Source organism: Chionomys nivalis, chromosome 18 (assembly GCF_950005125.1).
Source record: "Chionomys nivalis chromosome 18, mChiNiv1.1, whole genome shotgun sequence".
Taxonomy (NCBI): Eukaryota; Metazoa; Chordata; class Mammalia; order Rodentia; family Cricetidae; genus Chionomys; species Chionomys nivalis.
In genome coordinates this window covers 21,464,233-21,477,725 of record NC_080103.1, presented here as the reverse complement: position 1 = coordinate 21,477,725, position 13,493 = coordinate 21,464,233, and the positions used below count along the sequence as shown (strand labels likewise).

General features: G+C 41.5%; 1 protein-coding gene across 1 annotated transcript; it reads right to left on the bottom strand.

The window, feature by feature from the left end:
* Window positions 1–7,428: 7,428 nt before the first annotated feature.
* Lamtor5 (late endosomal/lysosomal adaptor, MAPK and MTOR activator 5) lies at window positions 7,429–12,775 on the bottom strand. The gene is made up of 4 exons (XM_057792986.1): window positions 12,507–12,775; window positions 11,663–11,724; window positions 9,452–9,569; window positions 7,429–7,863 (listed from the first exon to the last, which is right to left on the bottom strand). Exons 1-4 carry the CDS (start codon window positions 12,773–12,775, stop codon window positions 7,803–7,805), a joined length of 510 nt encoding a protein of 169 aa, XP_057648969.1. The 3' UTR covers window positions 7,429–7,802.
* Window positions 12,776–13,493: the final 718 nt, after the last annotated feature.

Below are 13,493 nucleotides of genomic sequence, written 5' to 3'. Positions count from 1 at the left end.
TGAATCATTCTTGTTAATCAGAAGAAAGAATTGTTAAGGTATCTGGGATATTAACATTTCGACACCCATCCCCATGGAGTTCATGAGTCTTACAGAGTCTTTAAGCATATGATTAGTTTCTCAGCTTCTAACCTTTTAACTCTTGGCCCTCAAGCTCTTTGGCAAGAATTTACTGTAATTCCTTACTACTGTTCTACTGTCAGATAATTTGTGAGTAGGACTCAGTTTAGTACAACATTACCAGGTTAAGAAAGGTATCCAACCAAACCTTTCCTTGTCTTTGTTTAGTCCTTACCTTTAAAATTTTGGCTCACAAAGCCAGATGTAGTGGCACACACCATTGCTCACAACACTCAGGAAGCAGAGGCAGCTATCTTGAGTTCCAGGCCAACCTGGTCTACAGAGCGAGTCCCAGGACAACCAGGGCTATGCAGAGAAATCCTATCTTGAAAATAATAATAACATAATAATAATAATAATAATAATAATAATAATAATAATAATAAGCTTACAGTGTTGGCCTCCGACTGACTGGCATTTGGGGAGTTAAGATTTCAGGAGCCTTCCTTCCTACCATTTCATAAATCATGAATGGATCACTGTTCCCGTAGAGAACAAACAATCAGACTTAGGCTTCGCTCACTTCTGGGAACCTGGAAGTTTAGCAAATGCTCCTGTGATTGGCCTCCTCTGGGCACTGACTGAAGATGTTTCATAAGTATCATCACAGCTCAGTGCTGCGGAAGGTGAGTACGTTCTATGTGGCCTGACTGAAGGAGAATCCTGAATGTGCCTTGTATTTTCTTCCAGACACCATTTCCTTTTACTATAATAAATATGACCACAGGGAAATGTTGAAACATTTGAGCCCTAGTGAATCATCAGAACTAAGTGTCTTTTTTTTTTTTTTTTTTTTTTGGTTTTTTGAGACAGGGTTTCTCTGTGGTTTTGGAGCCTGTCCTGGAACTAGCTCTTGTAGACCAGGCTGGTCTCGAACTCACAGAGATCCGCCTGCCTCTGCCTCCCGAGTGCTGGGATTAAAGGCGTGCGCCACCACCGCCCGGCAGAACTAAGTGTCTTAGTGAGGGTTTCTATTGCTGCAATGAAACACCATGATCAAGTTTATTTGGTTTATTTGGCTTACACTTCCATATCACTGTTTATCATCAAAGGAAGTGAGGACAGGAACTCAAACAGGGCAGGAACCTGGAAGCAGGAACTGATGCAAAAGCCATGGAGGGTGCTGCCTACTGGCGTGTTCAGTCTGCTTTCTTTCTTTTTTTTATTGACCTTTATTGAGCTCTACATTTTTCTCTGCTCCCCTCCCTGCCTCTCCTCTCCCCCAAGGTCCCCATGCTCCCAATTTACTCAGGAGATTTTGTCTTTTTCTACTTCCCATATAGATTATATCTATGTAAGTCTCTCTTTGTCCTCATTGTTGTCTAGGTTCTCTGGGATTGTGGTTTGTAGGCTGGTTTTCTTTGTTTTATGTTTAAAAACCACTCTTGAGTGAGTACATGTGATAATTGTCTTTCTGTGTCTGGGTTGCCTCACTCAAAAAAATAATGTTTTGTAGCTCCATCCATTTTCCTGCAAAATTCAAGATGCCTTTTTTTTTTTTTTTTTTTTTTTTGCTGTGTAGTACTCCATTGTGTAAATGTACCACATTTTCCTTATCTATTTTTCGGTCGAGGGGCATTTAGGTTGTTTCCAGGTTCTGGCTATGACAACAATGCTGCTATAAACATGGTTGAGCACATGTCCTTGAGGCACGATTGAACATCCTTTGGATATATACCCAAAAGTGGTATTACTGGGTCTTGAGGAAGGTTGTTTCCTAGTTTTCTGAGAAATCGCCACACTGATATAGAATATTCCATCCAGGGGGCTGGAGAGATGGCTCAGCTGTTAAGAGCACTGACGGCTCTTCCAGAGGTCCTGAGTTCAATTTCTCAGCAACTACATAGTGGTTCACAACCATCTGTAATGAGATCTGTTGCCCTCTTCTGGCCTGCAGGCACACATGTAGGCAGAACACTGGATACTAAATAAATTTAAAAAAAAAGAATATTCCATCCAGTCAGAAAAGAATATACCTTCTTCTCAGCACCTCATGAAACCTTCTCAAAAACTGACCACATACTCGGTATCAAAACACACCTCAACAAATACAAAAAAATGGAATAACCCAATGTATCATATCAGATCACCATGGTTTAAAACTAGAAGTCAACAGCAATACTAATTCCAGAAAATCCACAAACACATGGAAATTAAACAATGCTCACCTGAATCATCAATGGGTCAAGGAAGAAATAAAGGGAGAAATTAAAGACTTCCTAAAATTCAATAAAAATGACCACACAGCATACCCAAATTTATGAGACACAATGAAAGCAGTGTTAAGAGACAAGTTCATAGCAGTAAACGCCTACATAAAGAAGCTGGAGAAACCCCACACTAGTGAATTAACAAAACATTTGAAAACTTTAGAACAAAAAGAAGCAAACTCACCTAAGAGAACTAGACGGCAGGAAATAATCTGAGAGCTGTAATCAACAAAATAGAAACAAAGAAAACAATACAAGGAATCAATGAGACAAAGAGTTGGTTCTTCAAGAAAATCAACAGGGCTGGAGAGATGGCTCAGAGGTTAAGAGCATTGCCTGCTCTTCCAAAGGTCCTGAGTTCAATTCCCAGCAACCACATGGTGGCTCATAACCATCTGTAATGGGGTCTGGTGCTCTCTTCTGGCCAGCAGGCATATACACAGACAGAATATTGTATACATAATAAATAAATAAATAAATAAATAAAAAAAAAAGAAAATCAACAAAATAGACAAACCTTTATCCAAACTAACCAAAAGGCAGAGAGAGAATATCCAAACTAACAAAATTAGAAATGAAAAGGGGGACATAACAACAGACATGGAGGAAATACAGAGAATCATCAGGTCATATTTTGAAAACCTGTACTTCACAAAATTGGAAAATGTAAAGGAAATGGACAACTTTCTGGATAAATATCACTTACCCAAATCAGTCTGCTTTCTTTTTTTTTTTAAAAAAAATGTTTATTATGTATACAATATTCTGTCTGTGTGTATGCCTGCAGGCCAGAAGAGGGCACCAGACCCCATTACAGATGGCTGTGAGCCACCATGTGGTTGCTGGGAATTGAACTCAGGACCTTTGGAAGAGCAGGTAATGTTCCTAACCTCTGAGCCATTTCTCCAGTCCCCAGTCTGCTTTCTTAATAGAACCCAGGACTACCCCAGGGATGGCCCCACCCACAATGGGCTGGGCCCTCTCCCACAAACACTAATATCAAGAAATGCCTTATAGGCCTGACTGCAACCTGTTCTCATGGAGGCATTTTAACATTTTAATTAAGGTTCCCTCCTCTCACATGACCCCAGCTTGTGCCAAGTCGACATAAAACAGTCCAGCTCACTGACGAATAGTATTTACCTGACTTCTCCCAAGAAATGATGTTCTCCAGAGTCAGAAACAGTTGGCAGTAGAAGTGGGGACAGTGAGGTTTACTATAAGGAATAGTTCACATGATCATAGAGACTAAGAAGCCCAACATCTGCAGTCAGCAAACTGCATGGTAGGATTCCATTCCAAACAAGGGCAATAAAACTGAGCTGTCATTTCAGTCAGTCTGTGAACGGAGGGCCAGTGCCCCAGGTCAAAGAATCAAGTGGAGAGGAGAAAGAACCTAAGGTTTCTAGTCTGTTCAGGGCTTTACTGGGTTACAGGAGGCCCACAAACACACTGTCCAGGCACAAACTCAAGTATCTTGGATCTCATAGTCCAGTCGATACACAAAATTAACTGTCATAGGGAATGGGTTTGGGAAATCCCATGCAACCATATTTCGGCTTTAGTTCTGTATAGACTAGAAAATTAGCTGTCTCCAGTGTGGTGATTTGCGTGAGAATAACCTCACCGGCTCCTAAGGTTGAATATTTGGCTGCAGTCGGTCATGCTCTTTACAAAGGATGCAAACAGAGCCTGCCTGAAGATGTGCTCTGGGAACAGTCTTTGCCGTTTCAGAAGACTCCTGGCATTCACAGTGTGCCTTTCTCGGCCTCCTGCTTTGGATCAAGATGTGATCTCTCAGCTGCTGCTGATACCACGCCTTTGCTCTACCATCATGAACTCTTAACCACCTGAAACTGCAAATGAAATTAAAGGCTTTCTTTTCTGAGTTTCCTTGGCCGTGGTGTTTTGTCACAGAGTAACAAGATATCTAGCTTTCAGGTCTTCCCAACAGAAGTCTTGCTCTATTAATAAATTGGATATACCTTTTCCTACCTCGAATAGTTCTGAGTAAATGAGAAAATGTTTGCTTCACAGACACTGCTAAAGAAAGGAGTTATGAGTAAGCAGGTGTAGCAGAATATACGGGATAAGCAGTGGGCAGGAGCTGGGTCTTGCAGGCCATGTTAGCAACCCTGAATTTTATTCAAAATGCAATGGATGGAGAGTACCTGAAAGTTTGGAACTATGCTTGGTGTGCAGTGAGCACTTACCCTGTTATCGAGCATATTATCACCAGGATGCCCTGTCAAATTCAATGTGGCTAAAATCAAAATCAGCCGTCTTCTGCTCTATGTAGACTAGGAAATTCAATTCTTGTTCCTATTCTTTGTTTGCTCTGTTGCCTTTTTCTTTTGTATTTACTACCAAGCTGATTATTTCACAGAACCCACTCTTTTCTAAACTGGGACAATACAGAAGATTAAATAAACTAAATACATAGAAATTGCTTAGTATATGTCTAGAATATAAAAAAATCTTATTAAAAACTGAGTTATAAAAGCCAGGCATGGTGGCTCACACCTGTAATCTGTAATCCCAGCACTTTTAGTGAGGCAGGAGGATCAGAAACTCAGGGTCATCTTTGTCTGAATAATATTTAAGGCTAGCCTGAGATACAAGATCCTGGGTGTGTGTGTGTGTGTGTGTGTGTGTGTGTGTGTTAATGGGCATTACATTTAGGCTAGAAATTGGAGACTAATGAGCAAGGATTTTTTTTTAATTGAAAAAATTAATTTGGACCACCTGCCACTACCCCAGGATATTTTTTTTCTTTTTTTGAGACAGGCTGGTCTGGAACCATGTAGTGCAGACCAGCCTTGAACTCACAACAGTCCTGTCTTAGCCTTCCGTGTCTGTTAGGTCTAGGATTGTGTTTTGGGTTGTTTTGTTTTAGACAGGGTTTCTCTATGTAGCCCTGGCTGTCCTGGAACTTACTGTACAGACCAAGCTCTGCCTGCCTCGTGCTGGGATTACAGGCATGAGCCACCACCACACAGCTGGGTGTAGGATTCCTAAGAAGGCATTTCCTTGAGTTATCTGCCTTCTAGCTTTTTCACCTCCTGCCTAACAGACTCGAGCGTTTGCTGTTATATAAGTACACCTTCTGGTTTGCCCTCTTATCGCTTTCCTCTTGCTAGAAACCCTCTTTGCATTCATTCTATTCTTGGGGCCCAGTTGATCAAAACCTTTAAACTCATGTATGCAGCAAGAGCTTATTTAGTGTCTGCTATGCACCAAGAACTAGATGCTTAGGATATAAGACGAAGGTCATGCTCTCACAACAGATCTGGCAGTGGTGCAGATAAACAGATTGTATGCCTAAATTAGGGCATTACATACATACATTACATACCTTTTACTTAAGTATACCACCTCAAGGGCTGTGTGTCCTACCCAAAATCCTTATTCTGTAAACAGCACTTGACACTAATATTCCAGATTTTTTTTATATTGGGAACTATTAAATTGCCAAAGGGTAGTAGAAACTATTTAAACAAATAAACAAACTGGGCCTGACTCAGGAAGCAAAAGTGTTTGTGTGTTTGTTGTATAAGCTTGACAACCTGACTTGGATTCCTAGATCCCATAGGAGAGAATAAACTCCCAAATATTGTCCTCTGGTCTCAACATGCACACACAAATCTGAACTCACACATACATAAAGAAGATAATACATACACAGAAAACAAGTGTTTTGTGCCTGCTTGTCCAGTACTCCGTTGAGAACCACTGAAGGTTAAAGATTACCTTTACTCTAAAATGGTAAAAAAAAAAGAAAAAAAAATTCTTCCAAAGGCCTACTTTTCTGATCTGAGCAGTGCTACAACTGCAGGCCCATGCCGGCCATGCTCAGGCCTCCTAGAGCCTTCACCTATTTGACCCATTCATCATTCAGTAATGAGTTGTTTAATCTCCATGATTTGTGTATTTACTAAAGATTTATTTCCTGTTCATTTAAAGTTTTACTCTATTGTGGTCAGGTCAGATAGGATACAAAGAGTGACTTCAACCTTTTAAAATTTGTCTTGTGTCCCAGGATATTGTATTAGACATTTTCCTGTGCTGCTGAGAGGAATACATATTCTTTGGTACTTGGGTATACCATTCTGTATATGTCTGTTAAATTCATTGATGTATGATGTCAATTCTGATATTTCTTTGTTTACTTTTTGTCCAGATAACCTGTCTATTGGAGAAAGTGGAGTGTTGAAATCACCTACTATTCATGAATTGGTGTCAACCTGTGTCTTTAAATTCAGTAGTACAAATTTTTTTTATTTTTTTTTATTTTTTTTTTTTTTTAATTTTTCGAGACAGGGTTTCTCTGTGGCTTTTTTGTTCCTGTCCTGGAACTAGCTCTTGTAGACCAGGCTGGCCTCGAACTCACAGAGATCCACCTGCCTCTACCTCCCGAGTGCTGGGATTAAAGGCCTGCGCCACCACCGCCCGGCCAGTAGTACAATTTTTATGAAATTGGGTAAAAACAAAGTAAAAAGAAGGTAGGCCCGATGGGCAGTGATGGCACACACCTTTAATCCTAGCACTTGGGAGGCAGAGGCAGGTGGATCTCTGTGGGTTCGAGGCCAGCCTAGTCTACACAGCAAGTTCCAGAACAGCCAGGACTACACAGAGAAACCCTGTCTCAAACCCTTCCCAACCTTCCCAAAATAATGTAGGCCCTTGGAGGTCAGGTGGTGACTATACTGATCCCTCAGCTTCAGTTCCATAAACATAAAACAGGGCAAATCACATGTAGGACAGTGTTATCCGGACAGTGTATTGTGCACACTAAAAGATGAATACAAGCAACAAGAAAGAGAGGGTAAGAGTACCTACTGTGTTATATAATGAGATAGTTTCTTATCTCATTAAGGACTTACATTACCTTTGTCACTTGGATTAAGGGAAGTGTTTGGTCCTTGCACCCCTGTATAAGAATACAGACATTTCAGACATTTAAACAAACTTCTGAAAGAGAAGCAAGCAGTTCGAGATAAAGATCTTTCCGAAAAAAAAATCACGATTTGATAACTGAAAAAAGAAAAATGAGCGTTAAGTAAGAGTTCAAAGAATCAGAAAAGAGACACACTTTCCTCTGAACCAATTTATTGACCACAGCAAAGTTCTATATACACAGGGACCTGGACCTTGGTGACAAATGCCTATTCCTAGGATGCAGGACTTTGAAGCAGGAAGACCACATGTTTGAGACCAGCCTGGGCTACACAGGTCTTACAATGTTGGGCTGCAATACTGGACTGCAGTAACTGTCTCCAAGGAGCAAAATGACAGAAGCCCAAACAAAACTACGATCCTTTCTAACTGATATCTTGGTAACTGGTTGTCATAAATAAGAAAGTCCACATCGGACATTTGGTGAATGGCCTAACTTCTGGAATTTACTACTTTTTACAAGTTAACACAGGTAGGACTGAACCCCTATGTCAGGCGGCTGGAGAACACGAGATGTCACGAGGTCATTTTGTGCACTGCCACTGTGATGCCATCGTGCTTCTGGATCATAATGTTCCTGAAAAGCAAAAAGGAAAATATTCAGCAGACTTAGTACATGGGACTTAGGTGTAAGGTTAAACATGTTTGGTTTAAGATACAAAACACCACCATATGCATCTTTCTTCCTACCTAAAAGCAGATATGAACACTCAGTGTTGGGAAGTGTCAGCCACAACCCTACTTCCATAGTCTCCACCATGTTTTACCCATGCATAAAAGGGGCTACACTCTCAAACTACGAGACAAATCTCCCTGCACAAAAAATAAGTAAAAAATAAAAAAGCATATATGGGCATGAAACAGTTGAGAATTAAAGGGAAGTTAATTATAACAAGGAAATGAAATTAATCCTTATCCCTACTACTCAACATGGTTCTGATTTTTTTTCTGGATTTTTGTTGGTATTGTTGGAGTTAGAATCCAGGACCTTAAATCACTAGCCTAGTCTCCTGGTCCAATTTTTAGATTAAAAACATTTTTTTTTTAAATTACGGGTGTGTCTGTTTGTATGTGGCATATATGCATGGGTGCCTGAGACGGCCAGAAGTGTCGGATCTTCTGGAGTCAGAGTTACAAGTGGGTGTGAACTGCCAAATGTGGGTGGTAGAAACGGATGCAGGTCCTCTGGAAGAGCAGTGTATGCTCTTAACCACTGAGCCACCTCCCCTAATTTTTATTATTATGTTACTTACTTTTTGGTATGTGTATGTGTGCCACTGCTTGCATGTGGAGGTCAGAGAAAAACTTCAGGGAGTTTGTTCTCCTTTGACCACGTGGGTTCCAGGGAGTGAACTCCGATCAGACTTGTTTACAAGCACCTCTACTTCCTGAGCCATCTTGTATGTGTGTGTGTGTGTGTGTGTGTGTGTGTATGTGTGTGTGTGTGTGTATGTATGTATGTATATAATTCCTCTTCTTCCCCACCCCCAAATTGATTATAGTATGCATTTTAAGGTTAATTTTATCTGTGTCTGGGTGAGTGTGCACAAACAAGTGTATGCAGGTACACACACCTGTGTATGTATGGAGGTGAAAAGAAGATGCTAGCTGTTCTTTATCACCGTGCAGCTATTCCTTTGACGTGGGTCTTATCCTTGCACCTGGGACTCCTTTTCTCTGCTAGACTGGAAGTCAGCAAACTCCAGCAATCTTCCTGTCTCTGATGCTCTCCTGACTTGGAGCTGAGGTTACAGGTGTTTGTGGGGATGCCCAGCTTGCTATATGGGTGCTAGAATCTAAATCCCAGTCCTCAGGACTGCGGACCAAGCACTCCTTTTAAACACCGACATCTTTCCAGCTTCTACAGTTTTGTTTTCATTTAGCATTTTTCTAAAGACCTTTATCTTGGAATATCTTTAACATTTATATTGTTTTAGAGAATTCTATTCAACTAATAATTTTTTGTGTTTTTACTATTTTCTTTTCTTCTTTTTTTGGCACACTGGCAGTTCTTGACAGTTCTTATGCTCATTTTAATGAAGTCTGTCATGGGCCTCAATGCCCACTGGCCCTGCGGTACCCTGACTAAAGAACTGCTGAGGGACACAGGGGAACGCCCAATCAAGTTTTTCTGAACAAGAAGGGATGTGTTGATATGTACTCACCCATTATCTGATTCTAAACAGACCACAGGAATATCAGTGGGGTCAGAGGTTAGCTTAGATGCTTGCTGAGCTAGAACAGATATCACTCCAGCATGCTCATCTGACAGGGTACCACGACCTAAAGACAGAGAAGAAATTGTTACCTAAGTGTCTAGAATATAAACCTATAGCGTACTATCTAAAAAGAAACTCAGCTCATGGCCTTTTAGGTTGACATGAAATTTTTCCCTACCTGGTACTCAGCTCATTACATCAGTGAGGAAGTCCGGCAATTGTTTTTAAACCAGTAAAGTTGTAAATGGCATGCAGTTTTTTTCAAAGTTATTCCTACCACCATATGTCTCTATACACCTTCTCAAGCACAAAAGAAAGCTGTAATTCAAATCAATCTGGTGATCATAAATTTATTTTATGGGAATTTTGCTAAAACCAAGATTGAAAGATGAGAGTGTGTCAATGTGGATAAGGGACTTGTTGAAGCTAAATTAATTCCTTATGGGAAATCTGATTTTCTTTTTCTAAGCTCAATCACAAAGAACAAGTGGTTACTCAGAAAGTTCAGCTGTATGATCACCTTGTCAGCATATGTGAAGATCTGTAAGCAATTATTTCTGCCAGTGTAAGCTAGCAGGGCTATTTTCAAACGTCTCAAGGATTCTGTACCATTGCCTAAATCAGATCCTAGGTACAACAGATCCCTGAAATAAAGGCAATGGGAGCTTGCTTACATCTGAAATGAAGGTGGTAGACAATATCCTGGCAGAAGTTCTGAATTTACTATAACTACAGAAGAAATCGACAGGCCAAGCTGGAGCCTGAAGGTCTACAGCAAACAGCAACTTCAGACCTCGAAGGTTTTCCTTACTCAGCTTTAGATTTTCACACATGCACTTAAAGTTTTCCATTAGCGTCCTGGCAAATGCTTCGAAATATTTACCTTTGTTCCAAATGACTGGTTTTCGTATAAGACATGACTAACTGTAGTACCTCTGTCCGTCACCAAACCAATAAAAGCTCAGAGCTCTAAAAAGTCCTGCATAGTTCTAAGAATTCCTGGGTTTAACCAGTTTCTGACACTAATTAACTTTAGCTATTTTCTTTTCTTTTTTTTTTTTGGTTTTACAAGACAGGCTTTCTCTGTGGAGCCCTGGCTGTCCTGTAACTCACTCTCTCGACCAGACTGGCCTCGACTCACAGAGATCCGCCTGCCTCTGCCTCCTGAGTGCTGGGATTAAAGACCTGCACCACTACTGCCCGGCGCTATTTACCTTTCTAGACTTAGTTTCTTATCTGTAATTGCTACAGTTTATTGAACATCACATCTTGGTTCTGTGTACTGAGTGTTTTAGGCTTTGGAGGCAGCTAAGGAATCCCATCTTAACCATTCAGGAGTTGTAAGACCTTGAGCAAGGTACTTAATTAACTCCATGTTTTAGTTTCTCTCTACCACAAAGGGCTTTTCTGAGGAATATTTAAGTTTGTACGATGTAAAACACGAAGAATGGTGTCTAGCCAGGTGTGGTGGTGCACATCTTTATTCCTTGCACTCGCGGCAGAGGCAGGAGGATCTCTGTGAGTTACAGGCCAGCCTGGTCCACATAGTGAGTTCCAGGACAGCCAGGTCCATGTAGTGTAGAGTAAGAAAAAATAATGGTTTCTGATACTTAAGAGTCCAACACACTTAATTCTTCATTCATTGCATAATTAATAACACGGTGAAGAAAATGAAGCCACAAAGGGTTCTGTTCTGGGCTCATGTTAGCAGACAGAATAGGAGAATGGGGTTGGTCAGATAGGTCTACCTGTGAAGTCCCTATTTTACTGACACTAAGTTAAGAGTGTATGAATTAACAGCCTCATCCATCAGTTATTGAAGCAATTAAGGATATATATATATATCCTTCAATTACATATATATATATATTTAATGGCCCAACAGTCCCTGCATATGAAATGCATTCGGTGACGATTGTTTTACTTAAAGCCCTTTTCTAGACCTCTTGAAAATTACTCAAAACCATTTTAGTGGGGACAGTTGTAGAACCAGGAGGAACATTTCTGCCTTTTAAGAACAATGGAAAGGCGTCAATTACCTAGTCTTACCTGGAGATATTCTCTATGTTCAAAAGGTAACAGGAATAAAAGCTAGAAAATAATAGCAAAGCAAAACTCCCAGTGACTCTCAAAGGGAGGCTGGTATGAGACACTTACAGCCCAGATTAAGTCCTTGTGAGTCAGTGCACAGGACTCCAACAATGGATGGATTCTTCATTCTAATTTTAGGAACACAAGAAAGACGAGCCAGATGATGTTAAGAAATACTTAAGTTATCATAGTACAAATAAGTTTTCTATGCATCAAGTATTAAGCGCTTCAAATCAGCTTTAAAAAACAAAATAGGATGGCACTAAAGCTAAATAAAGAAACCATTTTCTCACAACGAACTGTGCCGGGTACCTATGGGCTTCATAGGGCTACAAACACTGCAGTTATCTATAGGGTTTTGTTCTTGGTGTAAAAGTATGCTCTGGGATAGCAATGCATTCAAAACAACTGTCAGAATTCTTAAGTCACTGGATTCGCTCCTGGGGGAAGGGGGAATTTAAAAGCTAAAGGGGGAGGTGGCCACTTTCCAATTTTAAATTTTAGAGACAGCCGAAAAACTTGACGGATGTCTTTACTTCATAAGCGCTGAGTAACTGATGGGTTACACACGCGAGAAGAGATGGGTGTGCATTTGCATTGCAGATTTAGCACATCTGGTACTTCCTTCCCCAAACTTCTGAGGAGCTACTCGGACCCTACGGACGATCTCAAGGCGACTGGTGATATGGTCCTCTCTCGCTTGGACCCACAAGACTCTTGCTCCATAAGAATGCGTACAGAGCCTAGTGAAACTTTAATCTGGAGTCACGCGCGGCCCGGGCGTTCGCAGAAGTCACCCGCTCGCCGCCCCAAGTGCCCCAAACGCTTCCGTGGGCACTCGCAGTCCGTGTCGCTTGTCCCGCCCCAGTTCCTCCGTCAGAGCGCAGGACCGGCTGCACACAACACTCACGTGTCCTCCAAGTGCTGTTCCAAAGTCGCCTCCATCCCGCCCGCTATCCGCCCCGGTCCTAGACCCCGCAGCAAAACGCTTCCTGCTTCACCGAAAGCCTCGGTCACGTGATTTGAGCGAGGCGGGCGCCCGGACGGCGTCTCCAGAGGGACCAAATTCAGCGCGGAGCTGCGTCCGCGTTCTTTACGATAAGACGTGGGTGCTGTGGCACGACCCACGCCGTGACTGGCGTTCGGTCTCCGGTCCCGGGCTCTCAGATTACTCTCCATCCTCAGGGAGATCTTTAGTCGGGCCCCAGGACCTCTGTGCCTGCCCTAGAACTTGGTCTTAATTATTTTTAACCTTTGGATTTCGGTTCAAACGGCTCCCAGCCCTAGCCAGAGCTGGCCTTTTTTTTTTTTTTTTTTTTTTAAGTTTTAAAGTAACCCGGCTGGTTTGGCTGGGTCTCATCTAGGCAGTAAGGCAATCACCAAGAAGACCCAGGACCACTGGGAAGGGGTGCACACGAGGCACTAAAGGAAGAAGAGATGGCACAGGTTGAAGCCCCAGAGCGGGTGCTGGGAAAGTGTCAGAATCTTAACATGTTAAGGCGTTGGTAGCTTCTCTGTTCTCTTAGACTGGCCTTGAATTCCTGGACCTCGAATTTACTGCCATGCTCCCCCACAGTTGGTTTGCATTGATATTTCTACTACCTAGGGCTTAGAAAGTTTTGGGAGAAGAAGGTAGGTTTCAGTTAGGTGATAGTGAAAACCAAGTATTATTACTTTAAAAATAACTTTAATTTTTAAAATTTGTATTTCCTTTTTGTTGTTGTTTTGGAGATAACATCTCATATAGCCTTTGTGCTCTCAAATTTGCCATATATCTGAGGCTGGCCTTGAACTATTGATCCTTGTGCCTTCACTCTCAAGTGCTGGGATTACACCAGCATTTTAAGAACTTCAAAATAAACTAACCACCTACAGCCCCACTGTCCAGAGTCCAGAG

What these genes read in the sequence shown, in the direction of transcription:
- Lamtor5 (XM_057792986.1), bottom strand. Translation starts at nt 12,775, where the DNA reads ATGGAGAGTAATCTGAGAGCCCGGGACCGGAGACCGAACGCCAGTCAC. An exon ending in ACAAGGACTTAATCTGGGCT is followed by an intron (nt 9,570 to 11,662) that starts GTAAGTGTCTCA and finishes CTCTGTCTTTAG; the next exon opens with GTCGTGGTACCCTGTCAGAT. An exon ending in TGTTTAGAATCAGATAATGG is followed by an intron (nt 7,864 to 9,451) that starts GTGAGTACATAT and finishes TTTGCTTTTCAG; the next exon opens with GAACATTATGATCCAGAAGC.